The 14,658-nt window shown below is 30.3% G+C and overlaps 1 protein-coding gene across 3 annotated transcripts; it reads left to right on the top strand.

Annotated features, from left to right (window-relative positions):
* The first annotated feature begins 5,529 nt into the window (after positions 1-5,529).
* On the top strand, positions 5,530-14,331 carry LOC18595290 (disease resistance protein RPV1-like). 3 transcript variants are annotated; one of them, XM_088807413.1, is made up of 8 exons: positions 5,530-5,846; positions 6,989-7,524; positions 8,981-10,121; positions 10,209-10,544; positions 10,628-11,500; positions 11,585-12,026; positions 13,431-13,561; positions 13,648-14,331. In XM_088807413.1, exons 2-8 carry the CDS (start codon positions 7,031-7,033, stop codon positions 14,191-14,193), a joined length of 3,963 nt encoding a protein of 1,320 aa, XP_088663539.1. In that variant the 5' UTR covers positions 5,530-5,846; positions 6,989-7,030; the 3' UTR covers positions 14,194-14,331. The 3 variants fall into 3 exon arrangements, with proteins under 3 accessions (XP_088663539.1, XP_088663540.1, XP_017978658.1); XM_088807414.1 differs by lacking the exons at positions 5,530-5,846; positions 13,648-14,331 and adding exons at positions 6,414-6,809; positions 12,663-12,731 and having other exon boundaries at positions 13,431-13,559; XM_018123169.2 differs by lacking the exon at positions 5,530-5,846 and adding an exon at positions 6,415-6,809.
* The last annotated feature ends 327 nt before the right edge of the window (positions 14,332-14,658 follow it).

Raw genomic sequence — 14,658 nt, 5'->3', positions numbered from 1 at the left:
TTATTATTGATTTTGATCATTTTCATTTCCATTCTTAATTTTGATCCAAATAAGTGAAAATCAAATATCAATATTGTTTTGTAATCAACTCCTATTTATTATTTTAACACCTAAATAACTCCACCATGATGAAAAATATTTTTCATAAAATGATCCAAATAACAAAAAATATTTTCGACAGTTTATCCAAACAATAGAAAATATTAAATTTTCTTATAAAATATTTTACACAAAAAAATTTTTCTTCCATTAAGTCATTTTTCGGTTATCAAACGGACTCTACATGTCCAAACCAAACAAATTGACTTGAAAGTTTTAGTTTATCACCATTTTGTACATGACTTATTAGTCATACTTAAATAATTGGAACTGATTAAAGAGTAGGGTTCGAAAACATTGGCTATTTTCATTTCTTTCTTTTTTGAAATTATAAAAATAAAAATATCAAATTTATTTTGAATAAAATTTTTATAAACTATTTAAATAACAATATATAAGCATATTATATTTTATCATGTAAAAATAAAAAATACTAAAATTTAAGTTATCATGATTAATTAATATTAATTATATATTTATATTGTATAACGTGATGAAATTAATAGTTGATATTATTTTGGCAAGAAATTGATCAGTATGCTTTTTATTTAAAAATCCATATCTGATTTTATCAATCATATAACAATTAAGTATTTTAAAGATGTGATTTATTTCACATTTTTATTTAATAAAAATATTTTTATGTTATTTAATTTCAAATTCCAAATTTGAAGATCCTTAATATCAATCACTCACATGTCTTATCAAAACCATTGCTTTTAAAGACTCTCAAGTCTTGAGAAGTTGATGCTTAAAGCCACTTACTTTCTTAGGAAACTTCCGAAGAAAATTGGTTTGCTGGGAATAAAATTACACAAATGTCTTACAGTTGAAATAGGAAAACGTCCCCAAATATCAAAATCAACAATCTCAAAACGAAAATCAGAAACAGCTATTATTAAATGAAAAAGCTGGTTGTCCTAACAACGCACGATAAAATAGAGGATGTAATAATTACTTGCTAAAGCCTGACATAGAAAAAGATGCCATTGATACGAAGAAGAACTAAATATAGTGGAAACGGACACATGTTTCAAACAATCTTTCCACCTTGCGGGTGTCTCAAGAATTGTCCCCATTTGTGGTCTTGTACCTAACAGCCAGGAGAAAGATAAGAGAATAGTGAAGCCTCAATCGTATAATTGACTCATAGAAATAAGATTTAATGCTAAAGTACACAATAGGTATATGGAAGATTAAGATTAAGAAAAATTAGAATGTGGCTCCATCATGTTGAGGTAAACTGTTTTTTTTTTAGATTTTAGTAAACGCGTTTATGAGCAAAAAATATTTTAATTTGACCTATCATGGGTCATGATTTTTTTCTTTGCAAATTATGATAGCAATTTAAAAACGTGATTTTTTTTAGATTAGCACATGGCCAAATGAAGTCGTCTTTTTAAAGCTTTTTTTTTTAAGTATGTAATGGATGTATAATGTGAGTGATGTTCATTTTTGTATCGTTGACAGTATAGATAAAAAGGATATTATAGTGGATAAGATAGAAAGATTAAGAGTCATATGATTACAACAAGTATAATCAAGGAGCGAAAATGAATCATCTAGAGTAAAAGAGAAGGTAGTATGAAAAGAAGAACTCGAAAAGATAATTTATATTAATAAAGTCTCGATATCAGTGTCCTTAAATGCAGGAGTGGCAATGGATAAAGATCTAAATATTGAGAAATCTCCCTTGAGTTTAAAGGTATCATTTTTTTTATTTAGGTGAACACAGGTAACAATTCTCAATAATATGCCCAATCTTATGACATCGTAGGGCAATTAGAAAAGTTGTGACCCTTTTAGCGATAATTCTTACAAAATTTAGCCCATGATTTTGAGGCTTGGAATGGGTAGCAACAAGAGCAACATCGGTACAGGAGATTTGTCTAGGCCAAGATGCATCCTAAAAAATGATTCCTAGAATAGTATCTACTATTGGAAGGACTATAATATAGCATTAAAGCTCTGATAGCCTCACATTCTAAACAAAGAGCTATTAGAACTTCGATAAGATAAACATGATTCTCATTTGATTCTGAATAAGTTGAACTTGAACAAAAAATTATTCACTTATTAATCAAATTTCTGTTTGAGATTTTGAAGAGTAATTGATAGCTAGTGGAGTAGCTCCATAAGTTTTATGCTCAGTGGCCGAAAAATTTGTTGAAGTAGTGCAAGGGGATTTAGGGACTGCCATATATATGGGAGGGGATTTGGTGTTGATTGGAACAATTTGTTCGAAAGGTGGTGGAAGGAAATTGGGTTGGTCTTCGTTTTATGGATCTGGGCTTTTAAATTCGTGATATAGGTTTTCCTTTGGATGGGTTGTTAGACTTTTTTTAAATTTGGAGTTAATGTGTTCGGGGCTTTCTGGTTGGGTTAAAAAAATTTAAAGTGTTGGGTTTTTTTTTTGGAAGAAAGCGTTGAGTTATTTTAGTTGGGTTGATTTTGGATGTATTTTTTATGTGCCATTATTATTATTATTGAGGTAAAAATATTTTTATTATTGAATTAGTTTAAATTAATACATTAACAATCATAAATTTATAAATTTATATAGGCAATAATAAAAAGGAGAGAATAATATAATTGTTGAGGTAAAAATATATTTTGTTCTTGAATTAATTTAAATCAATAGAAAATTGTAAATTTAACAAAGAATAATAAAAAGAAGGAAAGAAAAAAGAATTATAGAAAATAAATAAATCACTATAATAAAAATTATAACGATCATAAGCATGAATTCAAATAACATATACAATGAAGATGAAAGAAAAAGGAAAAAGAAAGAAAGACAAGGGAGAGGCAAAAGATAATTTTAGAATTGAAACATCAAAATAAAATATTACCAATTTAAGTTAAACAATGCTAAGAGCAAGAAAAGACAAAAAAAATTAGAAAAAATAAATAATAAAAAAGTATAGTTGGTATGAATTGACCAAAATGAATTTTTGTTGAATTGTTTTTTCCAGATGTATAAATGGGTGTGGCCTGTTGAGGGATTGACCCGCAAATGTATTTGGAGTGGCAATGCATTTGCGTGAATTGACCGACCTTCTACCATAAATTGATTTCCAGAAATGGACGGACGCCCAAAATGCTTTGGAAGTCAGCTCACTCGTCAGGAGATTAGACTAACAGCTGCTAGACAGTGACGTTGGAACAGTCGACATTGGTGAACGGCACAGGAGGATCAAGGGACCACATTGAATATTTTTTTCTGACATATAAATTGGTGTGGTCTGTGGAGTGATTGACTGGCAAAAATATTTGGTTTGAAAATGCATTTGCTTGAATTGACCTTTCCGCATCAATTGATTTCCTAAAATGACCGGCAAATATTTTTGGATGTCAACTCGCATTCTAGTTTGGATTCATAGCGGGTCCAGTCATATTTGTTGGATAAAATTCAAAACTTTTTTTAAAACATTTAAAAAGGATATTTTAACATTTTTTGTTTTAAAATGATATTTTTATCTCTTAACTCTTAACACTGTAAGTTAATAGTTAAAAGAATTAGATCTAATGCATAAATATTTTAAGACATAAATCTGTTTATATTATTTTTTTAATTTAAGTATATTCTTTTTTTTTAAAATAAACTATTCATTGCTCTCTCAAAAACCTTAATAAAAAAAAAGCTAAAAAAATTTGATTTGAAAGCCTCGAAATTTAAAGCTATATCTACCTTGCAAAACCATAAAGAGTTTTTTTGATGTAAAATCTATTGTCATCAAATTATTTATTTCTTCAATAGTTTAAGAAATTTTCTTTTCATTGAAAAGAATATATTAAAAGTAAATCTTTTGTTCAATGATAGATATTTCAAATTTAATGGTGCTAGGTTAAGAGATTAATTTCTTACTCATGATTACTAATTTTGTCCAAAAATATTTGCCTAAAATTTTTTTTTCTAGAATAGGGTTTAGGGTGATGTAAAAAGATTTTGACTTGATTACTATATGTCAAAAGTTTTAAGTTTTCTTTTCTTCTTTGTCAAATATTGAATTTTATTATGTATCAAAGTGAGACAAACTACCACATTCAAAAATTTCATTCTAAAATTTTATTAAGTTTTAAGGTTTTTCTGCTCTGTTAAATATTGAATTTTATTAAATATTAAAGTGAATTTTATTAAGTTTTCGAAGACAACATGAAAAGATGTTTTTTTTTTTGAGAGGGCATTTGTGTTCTAAAATATTTATGTAGCATTAGGTATAACTTTTTTTAATTGTTGACTAAATGTTAACAATTAAAGGATCCAAAATATCATTTTGAAATAAGAGGGATCAAAGTGTGTCATTTTGAAGCGTTTTGAGAGACTTTTTAGATTTTACCCATGTTTAGACCCAGAAAATTAAGTGGCCTAAAATAATTGGACTATTGAGAAAAAAAAAAGGCAAAAATCTTGTTTGAGATTGGATTTTTTTTCTTTGGAGTTTTTATCCCTAAAAATTATTATAAAAATAAAAGTAAAGATTTAAAACAAAATCATAGTAAGAGCATATTTGGTCTAACTTTTTTTTTTTAACTTAAAAACTATTATGAAGCTCTTATGCAAAATAATACATTTTAAAATTAAACTAAAACTATTTGGTAAATTATTTAACAAAATAAATTATATAATCTTATTTGATAAATTATATAAATTATAAATTATGTGATAAGATTATTTGATAAGATTATATAAATTATAAATTATTTGATAAGATTATTTGGGGATTTTTTATGAAACTGATGGTATTAGAAATTTTTGGAATATTACTTGGTCTAATCTTGCTACTTCCAAATGTGAAGTTTTTGGTTGGCAGGTTATGAAAAAGAGTATTACCGTTATAGGTGGGCTTCTGCGGAGAGGTTTGATCGATAGAAATGTTGCTTTTTGCCCTATTTTCAATTTGGATGTTGAATCCGTGGAACATCTTTTCATTAAATGTCATGATGGTTGGTAGTTATGGGCTTTGTGGATTAATGCATGGGATATTTCTTGGGTTGCCCCTGGTAATATGAGAGATTTCTTTTCTTTTGAAATGGACTATTCTTTGATAATGAGCAACTCCTTATTTGGAGGATGGCTTTCTTAGCCATCCTATGGATGATCTCGATTCATAGAAATAATTTGGTATTCAATGGGAAGCTATGGGTCACACTGATTATGTTTTTGATGTTATCGAGTAAAGAATTGGATGGTGAGTCAAGGCTAAATGGTCCCAATGCAATTCCTCAGTGATGGACATGGTTAGAGAATCAGCTGGAATTAAAGCAACCTCTTCTAAGAAAAAGTCCAAGGATAATTGCGTGTGGGTTAAACCACCTAACAGTTCCTTGAAATTCAACATTGATGGCGCGGCGCGTCGCTGTCCTGGGCCATCTGGTATTGGAGGTGCATTACGGGATCATAATGGCTGTGCTAAAATTCATTTTGCAAAGCCACGAGGGAAATATGACTCAAATATGGCTAAGTGCTTAGCCCTTTAAAGGTCATTCTTTCTTTTTGTCGCTTCTTCCTGGAGTGCTAATGTGCTATTCATTCTTTCATTATTGAATCAGACTCATCTAATACTGTTAAACGGGTTAATCATCCTTCCTCAGTTCCTTGGCGCTTCAAGGGAATTTCGAACCAAATTAATAGCTTGAAGAAAAAATGTAGGTGCTGGTCTGTCATCCACACTTTGAGAGAGGCAAATCATCTTTCAGATTGATTAGCTAAATTGGCTGTGGATCGAACTTCTGACCGTCTCCAGGTTTTTGGCTAATTCTTGTGTTCCTGTTGTTGAATTTTCTGCGTTTCTCTTGCTTCCCTGCAGGTCTTTTTTGCTGCGATTCTGGTTGCTCAGTGGCTGGGTTTCTGTTTCTGCTTTCGGTTTTCATGGTCCTTTCTTGTTTGCTTTGTTTTGTTTCTTTTTATTCTGGATTTGTTTTTTGTTGCCTCTATTTCTTGGGCAATTTTTCTTATTCTGTTTGGTTGTTCTGAATTTTCTTTGTGATGGAGACCACTCCTCGGGTGACTCTATTTTTCCATCTATAATATCTTGCTATTCAAAAAAAAAAATTAATTAAATTATATAAAATTCTTGCCTATCTAGTGTTTATTTTATAGATAACGTTTTTCAACTCCTTCGTATGTATTCAAAATTAGAATTACTATGATCACTTCATCAAAGAATAATAATAATAATATCTCACTTAACTTTTTTAAAGTTATTTTTGTTAAAAAAAAATCCTAATTATTGTTTAACATATATGAAATTGTTGGCAGTCTGCTTTTCAAAAAAAAAATTTGTTGCTAGTCTAATTGTGTTTTTTTTTTAAATAAAAGAATTCAAACTAAACTTTTTATATAACAGATACATACACTTTTTATTGAGTCAAATATTGTGATACACCAACCCCAACCCCAAAGTCTAAGTCATACAGGAAATGAATCATGACATGTTGCCTTAAGTTCAATTCTTTGTTCAATGGTGTGAAAAGTCAGCTGAAAATGACAACAATTAAAAATAAAGATGTATTAAAGAGGGCTTTATCATGTCAATTTTTAAGTATAAAAAGGGTTGTAGTGCTGCTTACTGTTCTTAGTTCATAAGAACACATCCTGTCTAATTTCTTAAAAAATGCAAAAGGTCTCTATTTCTTGATCATTTCTGGTTTTACGGTCCACTTTCTCTTCATAGAGAGTACAAGTGCAACGAAAGGCTGTTAGAAAGGTACTGTATTGTCTAGATTCATTTACCCGCATAAGTATGATCTTTAATCCTACCTTTAGCTCTAACTTATATAACTACTTATTTTTAATTCTTTGATCTTGGTTATATATAAGGCCTTCAAATTTTTTATTAAATTCTTTCCTTTGATGACATAATTAAGTTGTTCTACACTATTTTAGGTGCTTCATCAACCAATACAAATTCTTTTGTGTTCTTCTGCAATGGCTGTTTCAATGGTCCAGGAGTCCTCTTCATCAATTTCTCGATATACTTATCATGTATTCTTGAGTTTTAGAGGTACAGATACACGTAAAAACTTTACGGATCATCTTTACATGGCTTTAGTGCACACAGGAATTCACACGTTTAGAGATGATGATGAAATTGAAAGAGGAGAGAACATAAGAGATGAAATTGAAAGAGCATTGCATGAGTCAAAAATGTCTATCATTATCTTCTCAAAGAATTATGCTTCATCAACATGGTGTCTTAACGAACTTGTCAAGATAATGGAACATAGAAAATTCTCCAAACACATCGTTTTGCCAATTTTCTATGACGTGAATCCATCTCAAGTCAAGAAGCAGACAGGGAGTTTTGCAGAAGCGTTTGCTAGACATGAAGAGAGCTTCAAGTATGAGATGGACATGGTACAAAGATGGAGGACTGCTTTAAGAGAAGTTGCGGATTTGGGAGGCATGCTTCTAGAGGATAGGTAAGCAAGTTTGAAACTATTTGATCCCTTCTTAAAAATTGCAATCCTATATATGCCCATAATTTCATGATAGTTTTTTCACTACGTGATTGAATATTTTAATGTTTCTTTGACTTGATAAAGGAATATTAAATTCCCAATTCAGGTTTAATTTCAAAGCATAAATCGTCTCTTCCTTAGCCTCGTACAGATGAACATTGAATTTCATTCTTGATTTTGATTTATAGGGCCATCGAATATAACTAAAAGCACCAATCTAGTGAGAAATAATTTCTCAACCTTCCTCATGGGTCATGAAATGATTGCCACCATTTTTTTTTTAAATTTCTCAAATTGTTATTTTTCATATCCTAAGTTGACATTCCTATTAATGTTTCCTATATTACACAATAAATTTCACATGACTAAAAAGTTATAATGACTAGAGATAAAGATATAATTTTATTGAAACCAACACACTTATCTTAAATTCGGTAATATTAAAAATAGGGACCAACAAAAAGAATTAGAAAAACATAAAAATGGCAAAATAACCCGTACTTGATGGGTTTTGTCTTGCCCCATCCTGATAGGACTGTTTTTTTTTTTTGAAAATTGGGGGTTGAAGCTGGTTGGGTCGAGTTTTACAATTAAAAAATTAGGTCGAGGTTCGGGTCAGGTTTAGGGTGCCCACCTCGAGGTATGATAGAAAGTATTTTATTTAATTTCATATTTATAGATATACGTATAGTATAATAATAAATTAATAAATTTATTATTTAGTATTAATTAGAGATATTATTTTAATAATATATTTGCAAGGGGTAGAAGTTTAACTGCTTTTGGTTGGTTTAGGACATATTTACACCGGCCTAATATTCTTTGTCTTGCCTTATCCCAAATGGTGGCTGCTGGATTTGTTTTGGGTGATGATATTCTTGTAGATCCGGGTATCCCTAAACCCGGGAGCTAGTTTTTTTAAAGTTATTTTATTTTCACTATAAAATAATAAAGTCCAAAGTAATTTAAACTATGACAATTATAATAAAATTTGGAAGAAAAACTTAATAATATACTATATGTAAAAGTAATTAAGATGTAATTTACACTACAAATAAAAAATTACATGAAAATAAAAATAATATAATATAAAAAAAGGATTTTGAAGTAGAAGAGGTCGAATGCAGGTTATATAGTTTTCTTCGTTCGAGGTTGGATATTAAAGTTGATAACCCGGTGTCAAAGCGAAGCAGGTTTAGAATAAGAAAATTTTGAGTTGGGTCAGGTTTGGAGCGGATGATATTGATTGCCATCTCTAATTTTTTTGAGTGCTACCTTTCCAGATACAAATAAAGAAAGTAAGTTCTTTTTTTCTTTTAATGTGAAGAAAGTAACTATATATATATATATATATATTTTGAAAGGTGCTAAGTTATATTTTGAATATATTAAAACTTATATATTTTAACATTTGTAGACATGAATCACAATTCATTCAAGATATTATTAAGCAAGTTCAAAGTAAACTCCATCGCACCGCTTTATATGTCCCTCCCTATTTAGTTGGAATAGATGCTTTTGTGGCACGCATCAATTGGTGGTTGAGAGATGGATCAAATAAGGTTGGCATAGCAACAATTTGCGGAATTGGAGGGATTGGGAAGACAACCATTGCCAAACTTGTTTACAATCAGAATTTCCAAAGATTTGAAAGTTACAGTTTCCTTGCTGATGTTAGAGAGACTACTCAAGAACGCAATGGTCTGGTTCAATTGCAAAGACAACTTATTTCAGATATCTTGAAGGGGAAAGCAAACAAAATATACAACTCAGATGATGGAATCACTAAGATCAAAGAAACTATATGCCATAGACGTGTGCTTCTTGTCCTAGATGATGTGGATGATTTAGAAAAAGTAACTGAAATAATTGGAGTGCAAATTCCTTTTCATCCAGGAAGTAAAATCATTGTAACTAGCAGGCATCGATGTCTATTGAGTGATCTTTTTATTAGGCAGATGTTTGACCTTGAAGAATCATCCAATTATGGAGACTTATGCAAGGTATTTGAAGTAAAAGAATTAGCTTTCAATGAATCACTTCAACTTTTTAATTGGTATGCCTTCGGACAGAATAATCCAATTGAAAGTTATATGGATTACGCAAGGAGTATAGTGCAACATTGTGGTGGGCTTCCGTTAGCTCTTCAAGTTTTGGGTTCTTCTTTGTCTGGTAAAAGTATAAATGTGTGGAGAAGTGCATTAGAGAAATTGAAAGCAATCCCTCATAGCAAAATTCAGAAGATTCTAAGAATAAGCTATGATTCCCTACAAGATGATCATGATAAAAATCTATTCCTTGACATAGCTTGTGTATTCATCGGGAAGGATAGAGATTACACAACTAAAATTCTAGATGGTTGTGATTACTGTACAGTAATTGGTATAGAAAATCTCATAAATAGGTCTCTTTTGGTTGTTAGTGAAAGAAACAAGTTGATGATGCATCAAATGATTAGAGATATGGGTAGGGACATTGTTTGTCAAGAATCTTTTGACCTTGGGAAACGAAGCAGGTTGTGGCATAAGGATGCATTTGATGCATTAAGAGAAAAAATTGTAAGAGAGACTTCATTTTCTTGTACTCTTTTTATTCAATTTTCTAATATCGTACTTTTTTAAATTTAAAAATTCTTTCTCCAACAGGGTACAAAAACAATCAAGTGCCTTACCATTGACTTACAAAGATTACTGGAAGAGAAGTATGGAAAGACAACTGCAAATCATTCAAAAAATTCATTTCACATGTCAAATGAGGTACATATAGAAACTGATGCATTTGCAAAGATGCAGAGACTTAAACTACTTCAACTGGATTATGTAAAACTTAAAGGAGACTACAGAGACTTCCCTAGGAGCTTAATATGGTTGTGTTGGCATGGATTTCCTCAAGAATATCTTCTTAGAGATTTAGATATTTCTGGGCTAGTTGTTCTTGAGATGCGCAATAGTAGCCTCAAACATGTTTGGAATGATACAAAGGTGTGATACTACTTAATTTCTCTTTACTTTTTGTGAAGCAAAAACAAAATTATAAGGCTAAGTGTTTTTTTCCTTTTCTACAGTATTTTCTTCCAAATTTGAAGATCCTTAATCTCAGTCACTCCCATGGCCTTCTCAAAATCCTTAACTTATCAGGTCTTCATAGTCTTGAAAGGTTGATGCTTAAAGATTGCATAAAGTTGATTGAGGTTGATCAATCCATTGCTGAGATAAAGACTCTTGTTGTTTTAAACCTTAAAGGTTGCAAAAGTCTTAGAAAACTTCCAAAGACAATTGGTTCGTTAGAATCTCTTGAAGAACTTATTTTATCTGGTTGCTCAACATTTAATGATGCACCTAGGGATTTGCAAAATATGAACTCATTGAAGGTGCTTAACTTAGATGGAACTGCTATATATGAATCCAATTCATGGTTGTCTTGGTTATCATTGAAAAGAAGCAAAGAGTTGGGTTTCTTTTGGGCATCTTTGCCATGTTCTTTGGTAAAGTTGAGTCTTGAAGGTTGCAGACTATCTGATGATGTTATGGCCGTTGATTTGAGTTACTTACCTTCCTTGAAATCGTTAAATTTAAGTAGAAACCCAATTCGTAGCCTTCCTGAGAGCATTATCCACCTCACAAACCTTGATGAACTTTTGCTAATTTGTTGCAAAGAGCTCCAATGGCTTCCAAAGCTTCCAATGAGTGGCTTGCACGTGATAACGTCTCAACCATTGTATAGGATTTCAAGTTTGCCACGCTTATTAAATTTAAAAAGGTGTATTGTCTTTGGTTGTGAAAAGCTAACTGAGGTTGAAGGTGTGTTCAAGTTGGAGCCAGTTGAAAACTTTGAAGTGGAAAAGATCAAAAGCTTATTCAATATGGACTTGATCGGAAGCATTAAATTGAAAATTTATAACTATCTTACGGACACAAAAATGGTGGCTACCACTCAGGTCTTTTCTTAGTCTACTAAAAATTTTTATTTTCTTATCATACATTATTTAGTACTTTCATAAATAATGATTTTAATGTATCAGATATTTCGTGATGGTGACATAACTAGCTGCTTTGTCTCCGGAAATGAGGTTCCAATCTTATTTCAGTCTCGCTCTAAAGGGTATAAAATTTCCCTTTCTTTGCCACAAAATCCCGGTGAAAAAGTTTGTTGGTTAAAACTATGCATAGTATATTCTCTTGTTAGTGATGAGATATTTGACCATCTACCATGGGTGCAAATTATTAATGAGACCAAGAAGTTGACATGGTTTTATTTCTCAAGTTTCATTGGAATTCCTGAAACGAATAGTAACACAATCTTATGGCTAATCCATTGGCCAGTAATGGATTATCAGTTGGAAAATGGTGATTTGGTGAGCTGCAAATTATCAACTTTTGGTCTCAACATAAGAGAATTTGGTGTTACATGTGTATCAGAAACCAAGGTTATGTGTGAAGATGATCCTCCACAATACTCTCAAGGTATGATTACACCTAATAGCATTTATAAGAACTTTTTTATCTTTTTGGCTTGACTTTATATATCAATAGTTTCTTATATCTTGCTTTTTTCATGGAAATGTTTTAAATTAATCTATGAATTTTTGAGATAAAAAAACTAAGTACGAGATATGTCAGCATGTCAAATCATTGTCAAATATGACATGTTAGAATGTTATGTCAATATCACATGATATAGAATGATAAATGACATTTTGATTAAGTCAATATTTAGTTATAAAAACTTATTTGACTTAAAATAAAAAGGCAATGACTTATTTGATTCAAAATAAAAGTATAAGGACTTAATGAACATAATAAAAGTGTAAGGGTTTGTTTAAATTTTCTTAAATAGTTTAAAGATTTTTTTAGATATTATGTCAAAAATATTTTTAATATTTAAATAATAAATAGGAAATAAATAGGCCTTATTGCCCTCGCTTAAGTTTTTGAATTGTTAATTGAGCTTAGTCTATCCTATAAACACCTATACATGCTTACTTTAGGTCAAAATATTTATAAATCACTTTAGGTTAACTGTAGCCATAAATATAAAAAGAACTAATGATGATAGGATTGTTGGATTGCACCTTGTTACAAGATATTGTTTTTTTTTAGGGCCTACCTTGATGATATTATCATTTTGAAAAAATGCACCTTGTGAGGGAGCATGTCTTTATTTATAAGGTACAATTCAATCTTTGGTTCTTAAAGATGTGGAATCTAATTTTTTCAAAAGAAAAAAAGATGTGGAATTTTTTCCCCTCAACATTAACCCCCCAATCAAAGTAGATTTTGTTTTCTTTGAGGGTCAATATGGGAGTCCCACAAACACAACCATTTGTTAATGCTAGAGTTATTGGACTACATCAAATTACAAGATATTATCTATTTTGAGATCTGCTATTGTGATTTTGTTCTTTTGTGAAAAGGTACCTCGTAGGGAAAAGGTATGCCCTTACTTATAAGTCATATATAATCTAGTCATTGGTTCTTAAAAATGGGAGATCTTTCCCCTTTAACAAAGGCCTTTTCACTTATAATATTGTTCCTATCCTTATACATACGATCTTAAACTACAAAAATGATATGTAGCACTTTCTCATCTATTCTTGTCATTTTCCTATAATTTCAACCTAAGCCTTCTAAATCAATTAGGTCTCAAATTCTTAGCATTCTTTTAATATATTAATATTAATTTTAAGTTGGATCCTAATCTAAAATTTAATTATTTTTTTTTCATGCACCACTATACTATTGTATCTTTAAGGGCTTTTTTTGTTGTATTTTTAAATTCAATTTTTTTATACACGAGTACTCATGGAAATGTAATATTTGATTATTAAAATTGTATAATAATGACATATCTATTTTCACATCTTTTAGAAAATGAAGATATTTGGAGAGAAATTGAGTTGAAAGTTAATGAAGAGTTTCTCAAATTGGGCTCCAGTGGAAATATCAAAGTGCAAATTTACAATGATTTAGAGGAACCAAAAACGATTGCTTCCCCTAAGGTTTCCTTGATCTCCTTTCAAATATTTTTGGTTTATTATTCTTTTCTTTCTTTTTATAACTTATAATTAATTTAATATTGTTATAGGTGTTTTATGATTGTGGGATAATTAGCATGTATGATATAAGTGGCTTTCCCAAGGGTTGGTACAACCATCATGCTGTTGGAAACAAGGTTTCATTTGTAGTGGCCCGAAGCCCTGGTCAACGTATTGGCTATTTAAACTTGGGGGTCATTCTTCTTGATGAAGATGATAAAATATTTGATTTTTTATCACGTATTGAGATTGTCAACAAGACCAAAGATACTAAGTGGATCTATTATAAAAATTTCATCAAAATTCCTAAAGCCAAGAACAAGATTTTTTGGTTTAGTTTTTGGAGATTTATGGGTGAATTGAAAGAAGGTGATCAAATGAGTTGTACAGTGTTTTCTGATTTATATGTAAAAGAATTTGTCATTGATCTCGTATATGAACCTGATGACGACCTTCAGCCTGAATGCAACTCTGCTTATCAACATTTGCAAGGTAATACTATGTATTCTTGTTGGCTTTTTCCTCTCTTTGTATATTTCTTGTTTAAGTCTCAAAGGACTCTTTATAGGATTCAGAGTTTAGACAAATTGGAATAATTATATGTAGGATCTTGATGGAGCAAATAAGACAATTCATCTACTTCTTGTAATTAAAAGATTCATGCAGACAAATGGTTTTTGACATATCAATGCAAGAATTGTCATTGATAGCAAAGGTTTTTTGTTTTAATTTCATATCACCTCCATGTTGTTATTTCTCTCTCCTTTCTTAGGGTCTTATCTATTACCATGCCCAAATCAACACCCAAAAAAAAAAAAAAAAGGATGAGCATGGTTTGGTTTGGGTTGTTTTTTCCAAGGGTAAATCTAAATCAAATTGAAATTTTGGTTTTTATTTAAAAAAAGACAGATCATATTATAATGAAAATCAAATTAAATCAAATTAAAATATAATAATTCAGTTTGGTTAATTTGGTTTTTTTTTTAAAGGCATAATATGTTATTAAAATGATAGAGCCTCATTAGCAGATGAGAACTCTTCAATACAAGGCGCCACAAACA

Source organism: Theobroma cacao, chromosome 6, assembly GCF_053813885.1.
Source record: "Theobroma cacao isolate CCN51 chromosome 6, ASM5381388v1, whole genome shotgun sequence".
In the NCBI taxonomy this organism is placed as follows: domain Eukaryota; kingdom Viridiplantae; phylum Streptophyta; class Magnoliopsida; order Malvales; family Malvaceae; genus Theobroma; species Theobroma cacao.
Note: the sequence above shows the minus strand (reverse complement) of the source record. Positions and strands in the feature narration are given on the sequence as shown.

Excerpts from the sequence above, each read along its gene's own strand:
- LOC18595290 (XM_088807413.1), top strand. The coding sequence starts at position 7,031 with ATGGCTGTTTCAATGGTCCAGGAGTCCTCTTCATCAATTTCTCGATAT. Across the intron at positions 10,122-10,208 it reads ATGCATTAAGAGAAAAAATT|GGTACAAAAACAATCAAGTG; the intron begins GTAAGAGAGACT and ends TTTCTCCAACAG. Across the intron at positions 13,562-13,647 it reads AAACGATTGCTTCCCCTAAG|GTGTTTTATGATTGTGGGAT; the intron begins GTTTCCTTGATC and ends ATATTGTTATAG.